Source organism: Sebastes fasciatus, chromosome 24 (assembly GCF_043250625.1).
Source record: "Sebastes fasciatus isolate fSebFas1 chromosome 24, fSebFas1.pri, whole genome shotgun sequence".
Taxonomy (NCBI): Eukaryota; Metazoa; Chordata; class Actinopteri; order Perciformes; family Sebastidae; genus Sebastes; species Sebastes fasciatus.
Window position 1 is genome coordinate 17,300,088 of NC_133818.1, and position 24,699 is coordinate 17,324,786.

The 24,699-nt window shown below is 40.0% G+C and overlaps 3 protein-coding genes across 3 annotated transcripts in view; all 3 read left to right on the forward strand.

The window, feature by feature from the left end:
• Positions 1-24,699, forward strand: part of gart (phosphoribosylglycinamide formyltransferase) — a 305,993-nt gene that overhangs the window by 98,868 nt on the left and 182,426 nt on the right. The window lies entirely within an intron of this gene.
• Positions 1-24,699, forward strand: part of filip1l (filamin A interacting protein 1-like) — an 88,580-nt gene that overhangs the window by 12,205 nt on the left and 51,676 nt on the right. The gene's annotated exons all lie outside the window — the stretch shown is intronic.
• On the forward strand, positions 1,306-7,978 carry LOC141763081 (cysteine-rich venom protein TEL1-like). Its single transcript, XM_074627361.1, has 7 exons — positions 1,306-3,497; positions 3,743-3,861; positions 3,964-4,054; positions 5,409-5,551; positions 5,715-5,809; positions 6,516-6,598; positions 7,784-7,978. The coding sequence occupies exons 1-7, from the start codon at positions 3,422-3,424 to the stop codon at positions 7,909-7,911; spliced, it is 735 nt and encodes a 244-aa protein (XP_074483462.1). The 5' UTR covers positions 1,306-3,421; the 3' UTR covers positions 7,912-7,978.

Consider the following 24,699-nt stretch of genomic DNA (forward strand, 5'->3'; position numbering starts at 1 on the left):
TTTAGAGTAAAGCTAACAGTTGCTAATTGTCCTGCAACCACTGACATCTGGAACATACAGCTGCAGCAGCGACTGTTAAACATCCTCAGATGTCAATGTGTTAGTGGCTGGAGCTGGCGAAGAGACTCAGCCATCCTTGCTGACTCAGGCTTTCTCCGAACGCTGTGCTCACCCGCTGCTGTTAAAGTGACAGCTCTGGCCTTGCCATTTAAGCTTTTTTAAACACTTCATTTTGGACAAATCTGCAGCATCTCAATTACAAGCCTATTGTACTTTGTGATTTAGGCTGATGGCTGGAAAGTACCTTTCTCACTTGATAAATGAAACCTTGGTTTGGTCGCTGAAGGACAAATGCAGCAGACTACAGTACAGTATCTCAGCAGGACGTGGTCCAACACCACCAGGCGATGTCTCAGCTCTGGCCTCGCTTCTACTGTGCAGAGATTGGATGACCCCTAATTTTAGCCCGGGGGTTTGTCGGCCACTGGACAGATTGGATTACAGGCAAAAAGGAGGGGACGCGACGCTCATTAGTTGGGGGATAATAACAAACATCTTGATATTTGATATTTCATGTCCCTAAAGACGGATCCATATAGCCAATGACAGTGATTATTTGAACTCAAACTCAGGCAACTATTCTTATTGGATTGATAGCATTTGTATAATTAAAATCACATTTCATGTCCATTCAATAGTTATTTCAAAAATATTTCTAAAAATGTTTTGTTCACTTCTGGCTGCTTCACCAAGATGGTGACAGCCAAAAAGCAAGATGGCGACGTCCAAAAACCAAGATGGCTACGGCCAAAAACCAAGATGGTGAAGGACAAAAATCAATATGGTAATAGACAAAAATCAAGATGGCGACAGCCAAAAACCAAGATGGTGACAACCAAATACCAAGATGGCAACGGCCAAATACCAAGATGGTGAAGGACAAAAATCTATATGGTAATAGACAAAAATCAAGATGGCGACAGCCAAAAACCAAGATGGCGACGGCCAAAAACCAAGATGGTGACGGCCGAAAACCAAGATGGCGACGGCAAAATACCAAGATGGCGACGGCCAAAAACCAAGATGGCGATGGCCCAAAACCAAGATAGCGACGGCCAAAAACCAAGATGGCGACGGACAAATACCAAGATGGCGACGGACAAATACCAAGATGGCGACGGACAAAAACCAAGATGGCGACGGGCAAAAAACAAGATGGCGACGGACAAATACCAAGATGGCGAAGGCCAAAAACCAAGATGTGATGGACAAAAATGAAGATGGCGATGAACAAAAAACAAGATGGTGACGGCCAAAATGACAATCTCGAGGCTTCAAAATGACAGCCCACAAACCAATGGGTGACGTCATGTTGATAACATCCACTTCTGAAATACAGTCTATAGTCTGGACCAAAGTGGTGGACTGACCAATATCGCCATCTGTATGCTGGCTGATGTGATTATTACGTATGTTACCTGCCATATAATGATGCATATTCTAATATATATGCATGTATTGTTATATACTGTCCCATTTCAGAAGTGACGTTATCATTGTAACATAGATTCTGGGTATCACAGCCAACCTGCCAAATTTAATTGTAGAACTTGTGACAGTAATGTGGAGAATTACACCCTTTGAGTCAATACATGAATCAATGACTGACACTTCAGAGTTAATCTCTCCGTGAGAGGCACTGTGTGTGTGACAGCATGTAGACCAGCTGATATATGCTGTGACACTGTAATCCTCTACTGTCAATCCTCTGTCACTACACAGATGGATGGACAGACTGAGAATGCACCGGTGAGTGAATGGGTGCATGCTGATGTTGTCTTTATGAAGGGGAACAGAGTATTGCTAGTGCAGCAGTCACTATTAAAGTCATTGCTTGAAAGGCCAGAGGTCGGCTGAACAGACATACTCAGTTATAATTATTTCTATACTGGGTGGTGAGACAGACTTCGAGGATCATATAGCGTAGATGCAATTACTGCAGACAAAGTGACAGCCTGCTGACCAGCTGACTCTCTAATCTGTAGACAGGGGGACTGACGTTCAACATCTTGAGCCCACGACATGCACGTTTTTAGTTTAGTGAAACATGGTTGTGTTTTGCACTGTGGCTCCCTCCAACCGGTTTTGCATCAGCACAGGTGCATCAAAACCAGCCCCAACCGTTTGACATACACACGACCAGTCAAAAATGACTAAATAAATATGTAATTATGGTGGCATTGTTGATGAAGCTGAGCTGCATCAGCCAGAGTCTCCAAAAGCTCCAAAGGGCCACTCCCAAAAATAAAAAAGTGCTGCCCTCTGCTGGCTGAACAGAGCTAAGGGTCCCAATAAGGACCCCCAGAAACCTCTGAACAATACTTAACACAAAGTTATTATCATAAAATGAATTTAGGATGGACACTGAATGTTAAAAAACTACGTCATACAATGAATAAAGCACTGCTTACCTAAATGAAATTGTTATTTTTACAGTTATTATTTAAGATATAAACAGGATAACGGTGAAGACCTGAACACAAGCTGTATTCACAGAGCAAACAGCCTCGTCCTGCATTACATAAGGACGCAGATAAAACAACCAAAGAGCTAATGGAACAGAAGAAAACATGGAATTTGTCAAAACATGAGCCTGTATGATTGTTAAAAATTCAAAGAAATACATAATACAGGCAAAGAATTGTATTAAAATAACAGGAAAACTCATCTCTGATGCAATATTCACAGGAAATAATCTGCAAAATGTATCCAAATCTTCCTGTTATCGCATTCACTATTTGGGTTAATTGTACAGTTTATCAGTTGTTCTGTATTGTTATTGATATGCATTGAATATAATAGGAAATAATCATAAAATGTGTCACTTAGTGTGTCAACTTCACAGATGTGTTAGTTGAGATCAAAATGAAGGCCGAGCGTGTGGTCCGAGCAAGGGCGCCGGAAGCATGGCGGTAGGAAGTAGGGAAGGCGACCATTGGTTCTCCCATTTACGCCCCTTTTGTGTTATTGTGTGCTTTCACTAATGTAGCTGGGTTGAATCAAATACAGGTAAATACTGTATATTATGTAAAGGTCTTGTGGCGCTCATCAGACTGGTCCAAATATAAGATTTGGCGTCACTTATCAGTGTTAGTTTACCCTTTTAATTATCAAGGTTTAGTTTAGATCCCATGTTCCGTTCCTCTCATAACCTTGCCACATAAGAGGACCATACCGCGCGCCCCTTGATCACGGTTATCATAAACATATGTACTGCGTAAACACAGAGCTGCAGCTTTCCATAAATCCTCAAGGACGTTTCGCAGGCGCCATGTGTGTTCATTTGTCACATGTCGGCGTGGCCGCGCGTATATAAGCGACACCTGTAGCTCTCGGGAGGATAACAGTCCTGTGTGTAACCATGGCGACCTACACTTTCACCTTCCTGTGCGCCTTGGGCGTCTTCGCTGCCTCGGCATTTGGCTCCAGACTGGTGAGTGAAATTAAATCTTTTACTATATAGAATTATATTGAGTGTATGTTTCTTATGTTTCTTAAAAATCTAGCGTACATTTCTATATTTTTGCTTGTAATGTGCAATAAACTAACTATTATATCTCTCTCCTCTCTTAAAACCATACCTGAAGGGGGGTGAGTGTTTGTAATTATTATTATTATTATAAAATTTGGTATAATCGTACACATTCACACTTCACAACACATTATTTTTCGGTGTATTTAGGCGCCGGAGGATCCTCCACAGAGTTCTCCAAAGTCCCAGTTAACGCGAATCACATTGTGAACAAGCACAATGCCCTGAGAAGAGGTGTTCAGCCTACTGCCAGCAACATGTTGGAAATGGTAACATCCCGATCCAAAAAGCATACACTTGATTTGCTCTTACACATGCACCCTCGTGCACCACATCAGTAACAATATAAATGTGTCCTCTGCTCCCCGCAGAGCTGGAGCAGCGAGGCCGCGGCCAACGCTCAGAAATGGGCCAACAGCTGCTCCATGAACCACAGCCCCGCCAGCTCCAGAGAGATCAGCAGTGAGTTCACCTCTTGTTCTGTTTCAAACTATACTTCACTAAACGTCAGCCACACTGGTATCGCACAAGAACAAATGACATTACTGAGAGTAAGCAGCTATTTAAGGCACCGCGTCTACCATATGTACAGTATTTAATGACAGAAACATTAGTCCTTGCAGTGAATGTAGCTGGTTGAATGAAATACAGGTAAACATATTACGTATGGGTCTTTTGGAGATGATCAGACCGGTCCAAATATGCCACCGTTAAAAACACTGGTTGGATGTATTATTTAGAACAACGTCGTGTGAGATAATGCTGTCAAAAAGACAAGAAAAATGAACGTTATATATGAATATCCGAGAGGAACAAACTCAACTGAATGAATTACTTTTGTTAACTGTGTTTGCCTTTGGATAGAGTGCATAAAATGACAGATGTGGACTAATGAATGGTCCATAATGGCATCATTTGAATTATTATTTTTTGAGTTTTGCTTATTTCTCAGCAATAGGTTTGTTCATGTGTTTATTATTTTTTAGGGCTGTCAATCGATTAAAATAGTTAATCACGATTAATCGCAAAGGAATCACATTTCTTATACAAAATGTACCTTAAAGGGAGATTTGTCAAGTATTTAATACTCTTATCAGAATGGGAGTGGACAAATATGCTGCTTTATGCAAAATGTATGTATATATTTATTATTGGAAACCAATCAACAACACAAAACAATGACAGATATTGTCCAGAAACCCTCACAGGTACTGAATTTAGCATAAAAGGGAGACTCGTTGGTACCCATAGAACCAATTTTCAGGCTTATGTACCCCTTTGAAAATGGCAGTTTTTCCTCAACGAAATTGAAGTTCGGAGCGTTATTTAGCCTCCTTCTCAACAAGCTAGCATGACATGGTTGGTACCAGTGGATTCATTAGGTTTTGTAGTTTCATATGATGCCAGTATCTTCACTCTAGCTTTAAAACTGAGCCCGCTACAACCTAAAAATCACAAGTTGCGTTAAATAAATTAGTGGCGTTAAACAAATTTGCACATTATTATCGCGTTAACTTTGACAGCCCTATTTGTTTTTTGTATTGGTGGTTTGTTTGTCTAACTCGATGTATTTTTATGTAATTGTGTATATGATTTTGGCTTTGCGTTTTAAAAAAGTTTTATGTAGCGCATAAGTCATACCAGAGGTGGACGAAATGAGAAGCCAGTGTCTGATATTTAATCCAAAAAGTCAAATTCAATAAATGTGAAAGCCACAACGTTGGCTCTCAACCCAATCATGTAATCTTTTAACTACTTCAAAAATGATGTTTGAGCGCACATTATTCATTCATTCTCTCCTCCTGTTTAACTGCAGCTAGCGGCTGTGGAGAGAACCTGTACATGTCCAGCTTTGAGAACACCTGGGAGAACGCTATCCAGAGCTGGTACGACGAGGTGAAGGACTATCGCTACGGAGTGGGATCTACCAATGGAGGAGTGATCGGACACTACACACAGGTTCAACTTATATCCTTTCATTTGGACTAATTCGCCTACAAATGGGCCAAAACTTGAATGAATGAGTTAAAAGGGAGTCAGTAACCCAAACTATAAAAACAGTATTATACATTAATGTCATCGTGAGCTCCTGATTTGATTTGATCTGTTGTTCTATGCACAGGTTGTTTGGTACCGGTCCAACAAGGTTGGCTGTGGTGTGGCCATCTGCCCCAACGCTAGTTACAAGTACTTCTACGTCTGCCAATACTGCCCAGCGTAAGTACAAAATATTCTATTTCTCTTTTTCAATGGAAAGTTCAGCATATTTTCTCCCTTTTGGTGACTATTTACATGAATATTTATTTGTCCATTGTTTTAAACGGATCCAAGATCAAGTTCCTTTCACGGTAAAAAAATAAAATAATAAAAAACTAAAGGTTAAAAAACCAACAAAAATTAGAGTAAAATATCCTAATTCAAATAAATGTCAAAAACAATACATTTACAGAAATTTTCATTCAAGGTTTTGCAGAGAAACACTGTTAATTTATTTTTCCCAAATAATTAAGACAAAAAAATGCAATAAAGTGACAGCACTATGATTTCTGCAGAGTAATATCACATGTATTTGGGAGTTAAGTAAGAAAAAGCAAATAAATTTCCCAAAAATAATTGATTTTTCACACAGATTTTCATTTTCTGATAAAAGTGTTATAGTTTTTGTACATTTCAGACCTACTGTTAAGTGCTATTCTAATTCAAATAATGTCGAAAACATCGTTAGAATACTGAAGTGGAAGAACAATGATGCTCTGCAGCAATGAGAAGTAAAAATCGGTCCCTCTACACCTCGCTGAGTCTTGATTAAATAGTTATTCAAAGTGCTTTGCCTTCTAAGATCATATTGGTGACATGTTTGGGCTGATATCCAGTGTGAGTGTGTATTGCTGTTTAATATTTGATGCTCTGGCCCATATCACAGTGGAAACTCCGATATGGATCACCCCTACCAATCAGGACCAACCTGTGGTGACTGCCCCAACGCATGCGACAAGAAACTGTGCAGTAAGTGGCAAATACAGCACTTCACTACTTTAAAGTGTGGTATAAACCATATTTTAAATGTTTATATACTGCTTATATATGATAAGTGTTACCAGAATGGGTTACCCCTTTACACATTGTTTTTATGAACATATTACAAAACAAACACAGGACTTTCACCACGGAGACCGATGTTGGTGCCCCGTGTGAAACGTAAAGTAAACTTTATGCTTGTTACGCAACGTTACGTAAGAAAGTCCGCTAAGGGCAGTTGTTATTTATTGATGCTAGTTACGTTGTTACGGCATTATTTTAACACAAACCATGATTTGATTTTACCCTAACCTTAACGAAGTTGTTTTGTTAGGGATGCACCGATACGACTTTTTCAGTCTCATTACCGATACGGATTCCTGGGCTTTGGGTATCGGCCGATACCGAGTACCGATCCGATACTAGTGTTGAATTAATAAGCTGTATGTATCATTCTTTTCATAACTTTGTAAAACACAATGTAACAAATAAATACAGAGATAACATAACATAAATGTATTGAATTGTTATTCATTATTAAAATAATAAATCGTACACCAACAACTTGGCAAAAAAATCTTTTATGCATTTAGTGCAAAACTTAAACAGGAATTAAAATTCCAGTATATGATATAGTATAGTATAGATCGGCCTCATTTTCACCGATATCCGATCCAGCTATTTGAGTCTGTATCGGCCCGATATCCAATCCGGTATCGGTGCATCCCTAAGTTTTGTTGCCTAAACCTAACCAATCACCAATTCACAATGTTAACTGCGTGGCATTTTGCGTTTCTGCAAGCGTGCTACGAGGCTGAAATGTATTTATGAATAGTGTTTTTGGTTCAGAAACGTTCAACGTATCCGTAGTTTGCAGAAACGTACGAGGCATTTTTTCTATCATTTCCTGTTTTCATTCATTGATGATCATGGTATTCACTTTATTAGCAGGGCAGTTAGCTCAGTCAGCTAGGATAACCCACTATATATAGATCGATAGTTTTTTTAGATAGTAGGGAGATCCCCACCAGTTTTCCTTTTCCTTTCTTTCAATGTAATGAACGAGACAGGAAAACTTTCTCTGCCTTCAGAACATCTTCCAGAAGAAGTTGTAGGACTCTCAATAGTTTTTTATTCATGCATCCATTCTCCTTTCTCCTCCGTCTCTTGCAGCCAACCCCTGTCCCTACGCTGACAAGTACAGTAACTGTGCTGACCTGAAGAAGCAGTGGACCTGCTCCAACAGCGACGTGTCCTCTTGGTGCCCCGCCTCCTGCAAGTGCACGACCCAGATCATTTAAATGCCACATGTGGACACATGGGCTCTGACTCATCAGTCAGCTTCAATAAAACATACGCATCTCTGAAGCTTGTGTCTCTCTGCTGATTACTGAACAGGTCAAATAGTATTAAACCAGAGCAGAGGACGGGATGCATGGTTGGGTCAAACACAGGACTTTCATCCAAAAAGTACCAAAAATAACTTATTTGAACCCAAAACATCCTCTTTTACTAAATATAACCATGTAGTTTTGTTGCCTAAACCTCAACATAATTGAGAATTTTGTTTCTTAATTAAAAGATCTGATCTTCCACTTCTGTACTCTGCTACATTTCAGAGCGAAATATTGTACTATATTACCCGTTTTATTTTGCATATTTCGCAGTTTATTCATTTCAGTCTGAAAGAGGGTCCTAAAATTTTATTTTTTTATGAAAAGTGAAAACATCTGCCGGTGTATGGAGCTATATATACCAACTGTGTGTGTGTGTGTGTGTCGTCATGGCAAAATGTGGTCCTGGAGACACCTACTGTAGCAGGGACTAGCACAGAAGAGGTTTGGAGTGCTTTGCCAGGTGTTTTTATGTCTGTCTGTCTGTCTGTGGATGGATTTTGTCAACGAGATATGGTCACAACGGTGCAAGATGCAGTCACGAAACGTTACAGGTGTGTAGTTGAGATCATAATGAAGGCTAAATTCAAAGATGGGTGTGGTTGGAGCAAGGGCGCCGGAAGTAAAGGAGTAGGAAGTGGGGAAGGGTCTCCCATTTTACGCCCCCGGCCCGATTTTGCGTAGCGGCTGGTGTGATCTCATCGCAAGATTGTCTCTAGTTTTTGCTCTATGTGATTGACAATGTCCTTTTGTACGTGTGAATCAACTCCCATAAGAGTGACTGTAGGAGCTAAAATGTGTATTTAGCCTGTGTTGTTTATTAGTATTTGTTTAGGCAGCACACCTTCTTTTTGGTTACGATCACCTCCGGTAATTGGCACAGGGGTGTGGTTTCACTTTATTTACCTGTTTACTTGGACAGCTAAGTCCGATATGTTCAGTTGACTGTCGGGTCCTATTGGAGTTTTTCCAGTGCAATTATTTAGGGCTTTCAAAGTTAACGCGATAATAGCGCAAATTCATTTTAATGCCACTAATTTCTTTAACGCATTAACACTATTGATCTTTTAGAGGTTGTAGCGGGTTTTAAAGCTAGAGTGAAGATACTGGTATCATATGAAACTAGAAAACCTAAAGAACCCATCGGTACCAACCATGTCATACTGGCTTGTCGCAGAGGAGGCTAAATAACGCTGTCATGTTCATTTTCAAAGGGGTCCCTTGACCTCTGACCTCCAGATCAGTGAATGTAAATGGACCACAGAAAGCTAAGGAGAGAGTTGTCTCAGGAGATTAGAAAGAACATTATAGACCTTCATGTTAAAGGTAAAGGCTATAAGACCATCTCCAAGCAGCTTGACGTTCCTGTGACTACAGTTGCACATATTATTCAGAAGTTTAAGGTCCATGGGACTGTAGCCTACCTCCCTGGACGTGGCCGCAAGAGGAAAATTGATGACATATTGAAGAGACGGATAATACGAATGGTAACCAAAGAGCCCAGAACAACTTCCAAAGAGATTAGAGGTGAACTCCAAGGTCAAGGTACATCAGTGTCAGATCGCACCATCCGTCACTGTTTGAGCCAAAGTGGACTTAATGGAAGACGACCCAGGAGGACACCAAATCATAAAAAAGCGAGACTGGAATTTTCCAAAATGCATATTGACAAGCCACAAAGCTTCTGGGAGAATGTCCTTTGGACAGATGAGACAAAACTGGAGCTTTTTGGCAAGTCACATCAGCTCTATGTTCACAGACGAAGAGATGAAGCATCCAAAGAAAAGAACACTGTACCTAATGTGAAACATGGAGGAGGCTCGGTTATGTTATGGGGCTGCTTTGTTGCATCTGACACAGGGTGTCTTGAATCTGTGCAGGGTGCAATGAAATCTCAAGACTATCAAGGCATTCTGGAGCGAAATGTGCTGCCCAGTGTCAGAAAGCTTGGTCTCAGTTGCAGGTCATGGGTCCTCAAACAGGATAATGACCCAAAACACAGCTAAAAACACCGAAGAATGGCTAAGAACAAAACATTGGACTATTCTGAAGTGGCCTTCTATGAGCCCGGATCTAAATCCTGTTGAATATCTGTGGAAGGAGCTGAAACATGCTGTCTGGAGAAGGCACCCTTCAAACCTGAGACAGCTGGAGCAGTTTGCTCACGAGGAGTGGGCCAACATACCTGTCGACAGGTGCAGAAGTCTCATTGAGAGGTACAGAAATCACTTGATTGCAGTGATTGCCTCAAAAGGTTGTGCAACAAAATATTAAGTTAATGTTACCATCATTTTTGTCTAGGCCAGTTTCATTAGTTTGTTTTTTTAAATGATTCTGCTGAACCATAATTCAAAAACAATATTTGATTTTCATTAGTTAATTTTCAGTGAATTTTTATTTATTATTACTTTTGTCAGTTTCAAGTTATTTCAGTGACCATTGTGGGTTTTTCTCTTTAACGGAACGTTACCAACAACTTTGCCTACGTCTGTATTTGCATAAAGCAGCATATTTATCTACTCCCATGTTGATAAGAGTATTAAATATTTGACAAATCTCCCTTTAAGGTTCATTTTGAACAGATAAAAAATGTGTGATCAATCGCGATTAACTATTTGAATCGATTGACAGCCCTACAATTATTGCTTGTAATTCTTTTCATTTACTAAACAGCATCTGGACTTAATTATGGATTTGTTTGAACGCGTCACAGTCAAGAGTTTACTTGGCCTCTTAGCGGTGTTTTTGATCGATAGTGGTTGCTGCAGTGACTGAAGTCGCATAGCGGCACAAACAGCGGAATAAGTGACTAGCAAAGAAAACCTCCATATTAGGAAGAAGACATGGGTTTTTTGTGTTGCAACATTAATTTGATCTGACGGTGTTTTCGTCCGTCTGTGTTGATATGTGTGTACATGTTGGGGATAAGGGCAGAGAGGATCACGGTGTCAGGACGTTGGGGCTTGTAGGTGATTCGTCTTCTTCCCTGGTGGCCCTTGTGGTGACAGATCACTCCGGCTATTCACACCTTCCTACCATCGGATCTGTCTGGAGCTGCCCTGTCATGCTGTGCACACAGGACACTTACGAGGGGGCGGAGGGGGAGCGGGAACAGAGGATCGGATTTTAAAACAGGGATGTTCTAATCTGGATTTTTTTTTAAATGTTGCCCAATCAGGGAAAACACAACGCTTTCTATCAGTCTGAACACCTGGACAGGGACAAGACAGGGAACACATTTAGCAGCTCTGGCAGCATTTGATGTGCAAATTTGTTTCATGTGTTTGCTTCATTTGATCTGTTTAGGTAATTGCAGAGCATTTCCTGTAACCAGTGGAGGAGGTGCAATTTATTTTCTGTTCCACTTCCACTTGTATCTGCCAAGTCACAGGTTTAAGTCAAATGTTTTTATATTTCTAGAATAACATAATAGCATCATATAAAATATGTAGTCTGATTACAGATACTGGAATTTACTCCAGGGAAAGAAGAATCTGATTTTAACAATACATTAGTTTGGAATATGTTGCTGAATTACAGGTAACATTTTTCACCTGAGGTTTACGTAGAGAGCGCTATATGACCACAGAGTAACATAAAGAGTCATTAGGTAACGGGATGGGGCTAGCTTTAGCAGCTAAATGCTTCACTATGTTCACCAACTAGTTACTTACTAAAGCCCCTTTTCCACTGGACAAAAAAACCTGCTAACATCTGGCTTTTGTCTTTAGTGGGAAAGGTTACAATTAGCATTCATTCCCAGGACAAATATCTTAACTAGTCACAGGTATTTATCGGCTTTACCTTGCGGTTCATTGTAAAACTCAACTATTATCATCAAAACCTTCTTTGTTAGTCTTTCCACTGTTCCAACAAACTCTGGTTTGAGAGTTTAAAAGAGAGGCTGAATAAGTAAAACATATAAAAAAGAAGTAACCGCCGTAACATTGTCACTGTTTACTAACCCTGTTTTACGGCATGTTGGTGACGTTGAAGGTGACACCAGAAAACCCCCCCAAAAAAACAAAACACAGTTTGTCCCATGTTTCAAAAACTTGAATAAATGCGCCAATTTTGGTGGAAAAAGGATATATGTTTGTCTGTTGTTTGGTGCTTAACAGGTAGTGGGTTTATCAGAGCATTAGGTATTAGGGCCACATTGAAGGGAAAAAGAAATCTGAGATTTTATTTCGAGAATAAAGTCATAACTTTACGAGAAAAAAAGTCGTAATTTTACAAGAAAAAAAGTCGTAAATTTACGAGAAAAAAAGTCGTAATATTAGGAGAATAAAGTCGTAACTTTATGAGAAAAAAAGTCGTAATACTATGAGAATAAAGTCATAAATTTAAGCGAAAAAAAGTCGTAATATTACGCGAACAAAGTCATAACTTTACGAGAAAAAAAGTCGTTATATTAGGAAAATATATTACCAGCAACCAACAAAATGGGCAAGAGGACATAGCAGCCTGAGCCTGCTTCTGGACGGGTAGCAGCTGTTTGTCTCGGTTTATTTCTTCGGAATAAATGCAGTTTCTTGCACAATCTTTTCAAGGTCCTGATACTGATGATAATGCTGAAAAGATTAAATATTTCCTTATTTGTGAAACCTTTACTAAAGTATAACTTCACAAGATGCTCCACGTTCCTCATTTTCACACAGGCTCTATTTCCCCTCTAAAAATAACACGTAAAACGTATGAGTTTTTTCTCGTAAAATTGCGACTTTATTCTCGTATAATTACGACTTTTTTCAAGTAAAATTACGACTTCATTCTCGTAATATTACGACTTTTTTTTCTCGTATAATTACGACTTTTTTCAAGTAAAATTACTAATTTATTCTCGTAATATGACTTTTTTCTTGTAAAATTACGACTTTATTCTTGTAATATTACAACTTTTTTACTCGTAAAATTACGAATTTATTCTCGTAATATTACGACTTTTTTCTTGTAAAATGACTTTTTTTCTCGTAAAGTTATGACTTTATTCTCGAAATCTCCGATTTTTTCCCCCCTCAATGTGGCCCTAATAAATACTCCGTCGTAGAAAACAACTGCTTGATTGACGAGAGGTTGTAACTATCTTTGGGTTCATCACCTTTCACATTACAGATAGTTTTTTTCCATATATAGAAATATTGATTAGTGCAGCTTTAAAGTATCCTACCAAACGTAGCAAGGTCATGCCACCACCTCAGACGCAGCAGCCAGCCTCCCACTGAACTGGATGACCCTTCTTATGGTGTTACATGTATGATATTACTACCGCCGTGCAGCTCAACTCAGCCAACTCAAACCCCATGAGTCCTCAGAGCTTCTCTTCCTCATAATCACCTGCTCCAAAACAGACACGGTTACAGTCCGATGACACCGAGCATGGAGCACCTGCCAAGGCCTGAAAGTCGATACGGGATATTAAATATATTGGGCGTGTTTAGAACATGTATTGGGGCTGACATGGGCAGGACTATACATAGAGTCAAAGAGCAACAGCGAGAGAATGAGGTTCACTTCGTGTGCGTCATGTTATGTTGCGCTGAATCCAAACAGAATTACTGGCCCCATTAAAAAGTCATTTGGTCTCAGTTCTGGTTGAGAGGTCGCCGAACTTCTGTCCTGCTGTCTGTTATTGTTTTCACCAGCTTGACCTTGTTAAATGTGAAGACCTTGGCACGGCGTACATCACTAATATACAATTACAGATGTTACCCATGCACACAGTGTCGAACGCGGCATCGGAGCCAGCCGTGAGATCATGAGAAAGACATTCTCATGGCAACACAAAGCAGACAAACAAGCAGACAGTGTGTTTTCAGTCCAGGCAAGTAAGACTAAGAGCATGTACGCTTGGCCACGTTTCATGGTTTCACATCAGACTTGGCTCTCCTCCCAGACTGAAAACTGCTGCAAATGTAAACCTGACAGAGGAAGCATGAGTCCCCATCCATGCTGTGTCTTTCCTCCTTTATTCCCACACAACTAATCACCTCCACTGTCCTTAAAGTCAACAGCTTTATGTCATGTTACCTGGATGAGCTGAGAAATCAGAAACACATTTGTTTTCTTCCTACTGAGATTCTCTGTTGTTTCAGTGTCCCTCAAGCCAAGACAAGTTTTGAATTTACATTCGGGCTGTCAATAGATTCAAATATTTAATCACGATTAATCGTAAATTAATTGCACATTTTAATTGCACATTTTTTTATCTGTTCAAAATGTACCTCAAAGGGAGATTTGTTAAATATTTAACACTCTTATTAACATGGGAGTAGACAAATATGCTGCTTTATGCAAATGTATGTATATGTTTATTACTGGAAATCAATTACCAACACAAAACAATAACAGATATTGTCCAGAAACCCTCACAGGTACTGCATTTAGCATAAAACAATATGCTCCAATCATAACATGGCAAACTGCAGCCCAACAGGCAACAACAGCTGTCAGTGTGTCAGTGTGCTGACTTGACTATGACTTGCCCCAAACTGCATGTGATTATCATAAAGTGGGCATGTCTGTAAAGGGGAGACTCGTGGGTACCCATAGAACCCATTTACATTCACATATCTGGAGGTCAGAGGTCAAGGGACCCCTTTGAAAATGACCATGGCAGTTTTTCCTCGCCAACATTTAACATAAAATGTGACATAAATTGATATTTCTATTTTAATTTGCTTCTTTATTTTTATTTTATAAATTCCCTTATTTACTCTTCTGTATAATTTCCCCTTTTATTTATTCATGCATTTATTTTTTAATTAATGTATTTATTTGCTACATTTATTGAGTCATTTATTTATTCATTAATTTAATTTTGGCAGGTTCTGTCCTCTATAGTATTTCTGTTGATTTCTGTAGCGCGTCACTGACTTAGAGTTTTCATGTTCAAGTTTTAATGGCAACATGGCGCCCCCTGGTGAAAAACTAAATAGCAGATATTCCCTAGGATATGCACACTTGTCTTAGGACAACTGCCTGCATGGATAGGTGATTTCTGTGTTGCAGCAGTGCAATTTATCATCGCTGCTTCATTTCCGGCTGGAACACCTCTCTCGACATCAGATTGATAAATGCACAGCTGTTACTGAATATGATCTCTGAGACATGCTTGCAAGGGGGAATGTGCTCACATTGACACTGTTACAGTTTCTGGCCAGTCCAAAGATTTCCTGGGATTGCATCATGTAGCAGAGAGGAGGCATTTTGAACAGCTAGAAGCTCAGCGAGTCACAGAGAGCGTTACTCCATCTGAGCTGAAGCATCTCTGTTTGTCTGCCTGAGCTGTGGACGGATTAAGTGCAGAGGAACTCCCAAACCACTTCTCTTGTTGCTTTACGGTCCAGCAGCGCTAATACTCGCAGGAAACATCTCCGACGGTTTTATGGCACCTCATCCAACCCTGAGGCCTGGAGGCTGATCGCTACCTGTTGCTGCGGCAACCCCTGCACTGTTTGTACACATTTCACTTGAGTTTTTTTTCCGGCTGGATGACGGAAATCCCTCCGGCACGTCATGCTGCTCTCTGACAAGTCACTGTTTGGGTGCTGTTATCATTAATGATGCATTTAACACTGGAAGTGGAGCAATACAAGAAGAAACACTAGAACTATACAGTATATATATCTTACAATGGAAAAGCCCCACACCTTCTTCCAAGGTATTCACCTAAAACAGATTTATTACCACTTAATGGGTCTGTCTGTATATGATTAAGACCTATCCGTTGTATTAATGGGCTCTGAAAGCTGTTACAGCATGTAGCTCTAACAGCGAAATGCAAAACTCCTGCACCATAAAAACAAGAACATGTATTATATGAACTCTCTTGTCGTTTAATCATCGCTGACATTAACTTGTATCCCTCTCTTTCTTCTGCTCTTTCTGTGTGTGGCCTATGCAGAGACATAAATATGATGGTGAATAATGACGTGCATGCGTGGATGAATAACAACATGCAAGCATGTGTGGTACATTTTCTGCAAAGATGTATAGCAGACGTTAGCTATCTACGCATGCAGAAGGAAGCTGGATCTGAACTGCCGGTGAAATGATAACAACAAAGAGTGAAATATTGTCCAACACTAAAAAACGGATATTTGATTACACAGTGAAGCACATGGCTGCGACCTCGCATTCATCACTCCTGACCGGGACTTTTAACAGTGTGAAAAATGTGCGACATCTGATCTGATTTTACTGTACACAGTTACCTCTGATATATCGGTGCATGACTTTACAGTGTTGCCCTGAGTCAATGCATGCTGCGATGAAAACAAGCGTTTTAAACCTAATTCGCCATGCCTTCCTCTCTTTGAAAAGCAGCTTCTCCTCCACATGACATCAATTTTTCATGGGCCACAAATATAAAAAGGCCACAGCAACGTTAAACTTCTGGTATCTCAGTTTAAAAACGGTTGTACCTGCTTCATAAAGGTGTAGCATTTTGGGAAATATGCTTATGTGTTTTCTTGCAGAGAGTTAAATTGATGCCACCTTCCCATGTCCGTAGACTATATATGAAGCTACAGCCAGAAGCTGGTTAGTTAGCGTAACCCAGGGGTCAGCAACCTGCGGCTCCGGAGCAACATGCGGCTCTTTAAATCCTCTCCAGTGGCTCCCTGTGGATTTTTAAAAAATTTGTGGAAATGAATAACTGTTTTTTTGTTTACATTTTAAATTGTATTTATCATTGTTGTAGGTCTATGGTACGACGGTACGATGGAGTATTCAATTAAATTTATTTTTATATAGCGTCAAATCATAACAGAAGTTATCTCGAAACGCTACTTAGGGCTACATTGAAGAAAAAAATCTGAGATTTCGAGGATAAAGTCATAATATTAGGAGAATACAGTCAGAAGTTTAAAAGAAAAAAGTCATAGTATTATGAGAATAAAGTCATAATATTATAAAGTAGTCATTTTATTTATTTATTTTCTTTTTTCACGTAAAGTTATGACTTTATTCTCGTGATATTACGACTTTTTTTCTCGGAAAATTAAGACTTTATTCTCGTAATATTACGACTTTTTTTCTTGTAAAGTTCTGACTTTATTCTCGTCATATGACTTTTTTTCTCGTAAAGTTCTGACTTTATTCTCGATATATTACTTTTTTTCTCGTAAAGTTCTGACTTTATTCTCGATATATTACTTTTTTTTTCTTGTAAAGTTATGACTTTATTCTCGTAATGTTACGACTTTTTTTCTCGTAAAGTAATGACTTTATTTTTGTAATATGACTTTTTTTCTCGTAACGTTATGACTTTTTTTCTCGTAAAGTTCTGACTTTATTCTCGATATATTACTTTTTTTCTCGTAAAGTTCTGACTTTATTCTCGATATATTACTTTTTTTTTCTTGTAAAGTTATGACTTTATTCTCGTAATGTTACGACTTTTTTTCTCGTAAAGTAATGACTTTATTTTTGTAATATGACTTTTTTTCTCGTAACGTTATGACTTTTTTTCTCGTGAAGTTATGACTTTATTCTCGAAATGTTACGACTTTTTTTATTGTAAAGTAATGACTTTATTCTCGTAATATGACATTTTTCTCGTAACGTTATGACTTTATTCTCGTATTACGATTTTTTTTTTCTCGTAAAGTTATGACTTTATTCTCGTAATATTACGACTTTTATTCTCGGAATATTACGACTTTTATTCTCGTATTATTATGACTTTATTCTGTAAATCTCAGATGTTTTTTCCCTCAATGTGGCCCCCAGTACTCCGTAGTACATTGTCTCTTTGGCCCTCACTGCATTAGACTTATATACTATATACTTAGACTATAAGCTGTGTTACCTTCATCACAACGCTCAGATGTTTTGCGGCTCCAGACAGAATTTGTATTTTTTTTCCTGCCTAAAATGGCTCTTTTGATAGTAAGGGTTGCTAACCCCTGGCTTAACCCAAACACTGGAAACAGCTAGCTTGGCTCTGTGCAAAAGAAACAAACGCTGCCTACCAGAAAAGCTTGGGATATGTTCAAAGAGAACCAGTTTGTGTGACATGTTACCTCTCAGTCAAGCTACCTGTTTCCCCATGACTGTATATAAGAAGTGGACGTAGTCACTGTGACGTCACCCGTTGGTTTGTGCCTCGGCATTTTGTCCGTCGACATCTTGGTTTTCCTTGTCCATCTTTTGCAACTGGAAGTGACACGAGAGGGTGGAGCTAATTACAACCGAACGCTAAATAAGACATTTTTAGGCGACCAAAATTTTGCAATCAACTGAAAACACACTGTGAAAGGGTTAAAGTTGTAAGACGAAAACAACAACGCTGTGGTAGCGACCTGTCAATCACAAGGTAGCCCCGCCCTAAAGCATCCCCTGCTTTATGGTCTATCTGACTCTAAATGGGACCATCATTTACTAAATGAACATCATGCTGTATTGAAGAAGACTTGAAACCAGAGATTGAGACCATAAACTCATGTTTACAATGTTTACTGAGGTAATAAATCAAGAGAGAAGTAGAATCATTTTCTCATAGACTTCTATACAACCAGAGGAGTCGCCCCCTGCTCTTCTGCGTTGGCTTCACTTCACAGACCTGGACTGGTCAAAACCAGCAAATTTCTCAGCAGAATTTATTCTATCCTCAGACCAGTGTGCTAGGATGCTACCTGTGATGATCTTTTGGACATTTATGCACAAAAGAAAAAGTAATTTTTCCTCCTAATGCTGGTGTTGGAAAGCAACACCGTGCATGTCTGAGTCCATCCAACTGGACCGGTTACATAATCTACTCAAGCCACCTGAAAGCATTTAATCCTCATATATGGATTCAAACACCAAAGTCCCCTCTTGAAATGGTGATTTAGTGTACGCGTTGTGTACAGTGAGCAGCATACAGATCCTCCAAAGGATATACTCCATCTTTCCCTCCCCTCTCTTCCCTTTCCCTGCTCTCTTTTGATCTGCGTTTCTCTCCCCCTCAATCATATTGACAGCAGCGTGATGTCAGGCTGCAGGAATCCACTCTGTAATTTCTGTGTGCCTGTGCAGCGGTGGGTGTGTACAGGCAATGCATATGTTCTGCGAGTGTCCACACCAGGCTCCTGTTTGCATGTGTTTCCATGCGTAGGAAGTGTGTGTGTGTGTGTTGGAGTTTTTTGTAGCACACCTGCTTCCTCACCTTTCACCCTCTTGACTTTAACAACCCTCCCTCCGCTTTACATCCAGCTCACATGAAAAGTGAAGTCATCGCTGAAGAGCCATCTTGTTTGAGCTTTCAGAGTGTACTTAAAGGTATATTGACACATAGTTTGTGGAACATCTGGGAACTGCTTTGCGTGACGCTGGTTTAGATTGCGAGTCCCAACAGTCACAGAAAAGATCCAAAATCATAAAGCCCCAAAATAATAAGCTTAATCGCTTTCTGAGGTGTTCAGATGTGTGATAAAATGACTCGACGGCCATTATAGACGGACTTTATGAGGGTTTCTGTGTTAGTGACTGGCTGGCAGGCTGGCTTGGTGAGTTCATCGCGTAGAAACTCTTTGAATGAAAGAGCCTTTTGACCTGGTAGCTAGTCGCAGAAACCTCGGTGGTCTCGGCTAGACGAGTCCAAACTGCCAACTGTTTCCAGTAACAGCTTTGCTTTTGGCTTTGGGCATTGTCCTCGCTGCTTAATGAGAGCGCAAGGTAATGGAAGGGCCTCAGGGAAGGAGGGGGGAGAAAAGGAAAGAGAACTTATGAATGAATAAGCTGGTTTTTATTAATATTGCTAATTTTGAGTGTGGCTCTAGGGATGGCCCAGACTGAACTATTTCAACAACTATTGGATGGATTGCCATGAGATGTTTGTACACATTGTTGTTGCCTAGAGGATGACTCCCAAAAAACGTTGGTGATCCCCTGACTTCTCATCTAGCGCCATCATCATGTCAACATTTTAATTTATCCAATACTTAAAGGTATCGTATCGCCAGATTCTTGCCAATACACGGCCCCTAGCACTTTGTGTTATCAAATGTCATTTGCAGCCTCACAGAGCTGTGAGCTCTAAACAAGTTTTGCTTTGCCTCTGTGTGCGTTCACTTGCTACAACCCTGATCCTCTAGAAAAGCTACTGTGTAAACGTATGCATACCTGAAATGAAAAGTCATAGGGACTGTTAAACCTAAAAGAATACATTCATTAATCCTCACTCTGTGTATTAACGTGAGGATCTTTTCAATATGTTGACTTTAGTGCCAAAACCGAGCCAAGCAGCCAAGTCCCTTGTATAAGATGTGAGCACCTGTTAATCATAACGTCACCTCCTGGCACTGAAAATGAGAAATGATTGGACTTCAAACTGCTCTGACAAAAAATAACGCCCGACACTGGCTGGATGGGATTAGTAAGCACGGTTAAGTCATCTCTCTGGGCAGTTTTACACATGTCACACACCCGTTCATTCATACTGTTATCGTCAACGAGTATTTCAACAGATGGAAATCATGAGGTATTATTATTGCGTTAGAAGCACAGGTACAAACATGATAACTGGAGTTCATGAGAAAATATTGCGTGGATCCGGTTTCCAACTCAAAAAGATCTTTCCAAAGACGTTTTCTCCCAAATATTCATCCAGAGATACAGAGAAATGTGTTCAGCACGATGAATCTTTCTGATTTAATCAGCCCTATAAGGCTCTGCCGGGGTTATCCGAGGTCTCGCGCCACAGATGGTGGTTAATTAACTTTGCCTATTGGCAGTTTTGTCTTCACACCTTCTGCGAGCTGACGACACGGATAACACAGTCATGGAGAAAATATGTGCGCACACAGCGTACACAAGCATTTTAAGAGCCAGAGTTTCTGCCTCCTCCGGCAAAAGGAAGGCCCAGAGGATATTTCCAAACCGGCATCTTTTTCATTTGGCAGTGCTGCTTTCCAAAAACTATTTACACCTTGTGTTTATTTAGATTTGGACTGTAAAACGGAGGTTTTGAAGCTCTGGTTCTATATACCGGCCACTTAAGTCTCTTGTTTTTCTCACATTCAAGAAGTTTATTTTGGGTATATATATCTATAATAGCTTGATATTAAAGGCTCATTATGTTAATCTAATAATTCTAGTACATTAAGTATAATTTAGGCTTTGGGTTGATCTCATGCAAATCTTCAAAGGACAAACTGGTATTTGGGTAATGGAAGAAAGGTGTTTTGAGCAGTTTAACTACAGTTCAACAAATTACAGAACACAAATCAGCACAGCTTTGGCCCGCTTCACCGGTCCAGAGTTTCCAATTTTGGACCGTTTTGCTCCAACTTTCCAATAACCAATAACTCAGTTCACAAAAAATCCGGACTATCGCTCACTAGAGATATAACACTGATCTCAAAAGTAATTTATTCGACTCCCGCCTCGACAGTAAGGGACCGATTTGGAGATACGGTACGTCAGATCCAATGCGAAGCTATTTTCCCGTCCCCTCCGTGAACCTTCTTATGAACTATGTGATATATTTCTGATCCATCTCGGAGATTTTGCAGATACGTGATACTTGCACATGTAGGAATCCCGGCGGGGCCGCGGCACATGTCTGTGACCTTTTTGGATTTGTTGCACAATCTCTGCTCAAATGTGTATGCAGCAGCTTTTTAATGAATGTGTGCGTCAGTGTGTTTGCTGCATCGTGGCAACCGGCTGCAGGAGTGACTGATAGCCGGTTTAATTATGTATCTAGTGCAGCTACTCATTACAAAAAGTTACATACTGTTCTGATGACGCTCGGTGTGAGATTACAAACACACAAGCTTTCCTTTACATATTGACTGAATGAAATCTGTACAAACACACACACATTTCAGTCTATTGCCTGCAGCCCTGATCTCTGAGTAAGCCGATGTGGAGTCTGTCTTGGACTGCAGGGAATTACCTCAGCTCTGAATCATGTGGCGCCTTGCCGAGAGTGTGCACAATGCAATCACCCAGCCATCTTTCTTACTCATAAACTGTCAGAGGGCCTCACACAGAGGCTGGACGCACACCGCAGGAGTCTCGAACACAATGTTTCTCAGGGCCAATTAGGCAAATTCTGTTGGAGTGGTGAGGTTTTTGTTTTTGTCTCAGCGGCAACTCCAGAGGCTGAAAAAGATAGAAGACCCATAACTTGTTTTGTTTTATTGGACAGACAGGTGGTTGTCAATGTGAACTGTTACTATATCCCAAACTGTATTAAGTAGATAAACTAAGTCTAATATAAATTAAGATACTCTTGATTTACTGACATTTTTGTTATTTAGGCTTAGCCAGCTGGAAGGAGTATCCAGATGTTTTACTTAAAGAGCCAGTGTGTAGCATTCCGGGGGATCTATCAGCAGAAATAGAATATAATATTCATAACTATGTTTTCATTAGTGTATAATCACCTGAAACTAAGAATGTTCTCGTTATCTTCGAATGAGTCCTTCATATCTACATAGGGAGCGGGTCCTCTTCATGTAGTCCACCATGTTGCTCCTCCATGTTTCTACTGTAGCCCAGAACAGACACACCAAACACTGGCTCTAGCGAGAGCCTTTAGCGTTCTTACGTTACCTGAAGGCCACCGTCGTTCTCCGACACGCTTGTGAAACTGCAGGAACGTGAGCCGCAGAGTGTTAAAACCGTGGCGAGGCGAACGGCGTCACCACGGTTTTGCACTCGGCGGCTCACGTTACCGCAGTCTTGGAAAGGGAGGAGTGAGCGGAGGGGTACTCAGTTGGTTGCAATCTGCAACCACACCACTAGATGTCGCGAATTCCTACACACTGTTCCTTTAAGTAAAAACAGCAACATCACAGTATAAAAATACTCCACTATACAAGTACTGCATGCAGAATTCTACTTAAGTAAAAATACAGTATTAAACACAGTATTAACAATATACATTAAAATGTAGTGTAAAGTAATAAAGGTAAAAAGTCAAAATCAGAATGCCTCGTCACAGTTATATATCATATTACTGGATTTCATCACTCATACATTGACATATAAGCAGCATTTTAATGTTGTAGCTGGTCAAGGTGGAGTTGGGTAGTGTAATCTGTAAGAATGCATTTAATTTATAACTAATTTATTCTATAAAATAATCTATAAAACAGTTTAATAGCTGTCAATAAATAGAGTAAAAAGTACAATGTTTCCCTCTAAAAGTAGTGGAGTTTCTATATAAATAGTAGTTAAGTAGTTTAATTTAAAAGGCGTGATTATCACCATTTCTGAGCTACCAGAAAGATGTTGGTAAATGTAACTTTTATTAGCAGAAGTACACTTAAAATCTACATATCTTGTGTTGCCTGATACAAATGACTGAATAAAAAGTCAGTCTTTATCCGGAACAGCAACTTTTGAGCTCAGTTACTTGGAAACCCTTTGAGCTGGATGGATGATGATGTAATGCCTTTGGGCAGATTATTCTTCCTCACATCAAACAAGTCATACAAATGAGTTTCAGCATGTTTTCATCTCAGTCCTGCTTTGTCTTTTGGATATATTTACTTTCCCTGAGCATAATGCAGAAAAAGTCATAAATTACTTGGCAAAGGAGCTTAGTTGTTTTGCCTGCGAGTCTGCAGCTTACAGCATTCATCTATTTATCATAGCTTGATTTATCGCCAGTGGCCCATTCATAAACCAGATGTCACAAAGACACTCCAAACAGACCTCCATGATGCTTTTTATTCATAAGTACTCTAATGTTACCCCTTTCTCCGGGCGGAGACCACCTATCATCATCTGTAAAATACACTAAGTAGGTACACAAGTGTCTAAATCTTCTTACTGATTTTGGCCGCCTTTTTTCAAGTCAAAAATCCAACATCATGGAAAGCCGTGGATGACGGTCGGCAACTTTGGGTAATTTGTTGCGACATGACTTAAGGTCCGGTTCCAAAAAAAGTTCTGGCACTGTCAAGAGAGTTTGCGGCATAATCGTGCTTTGTGGCCGGTGGTGCAACGTGGTGATGATGACTCTATTCCGCTGAGTGACTAATAATAACATGGCAGGCAAATGACGGCATGCTGCCGCGCTGCACAGATGACGAATGTGGAGCTGAACGTAGTACGTAGGTCTGGTTTACGGCCGACTCACAGTACGATGAAAGAACAGGTTATATCAGCGCGGTGTGACGAGATCCCACTGCACGGTCTGACATGTAAGAAACAACAGTTGTGTTTAGACATGCACAGCCTCCAAGGACGCTGAAAGGTTGAAACGTGTCTCATGTGTCTTATATTGTCGGGCTCACTGAGTGTTGTTCTTATTTCCTGGGATGTGTCGGGGTTTGTTTGGGATTTATAAGACAGCAGTTTGAGTGAAAGTGGGATCCATGCCCACTGATGCTTAAAGAATGAAAAGCAAATTAAAACATCTCATCAGTCACAAAGTGACTTCTGGAATGCAGCAAACACCACGGATTGATTACACATGACAGTGTAAGAGCATCTGTGAGTGTTTTCATCTTTTAAGCCCTTCAAAGTCAAGGTCATGGATTCAAATTTGGCACATTATGTATTCTGTTTGTTGTGTTGCGTCTGTCTTGACTTAAGATAAATATTGCAATAGATACACAAGACTAATGCAAGACACTAAAGCTGGGCGTACACTGTACGATTTTAGAAATGTTGTTGTGTAACTCCTACTCCTACTGTACGAGTAGATCGTTTTCGATGTAAAGCCAAAGCTCCCGATTTATGTGCTCACAC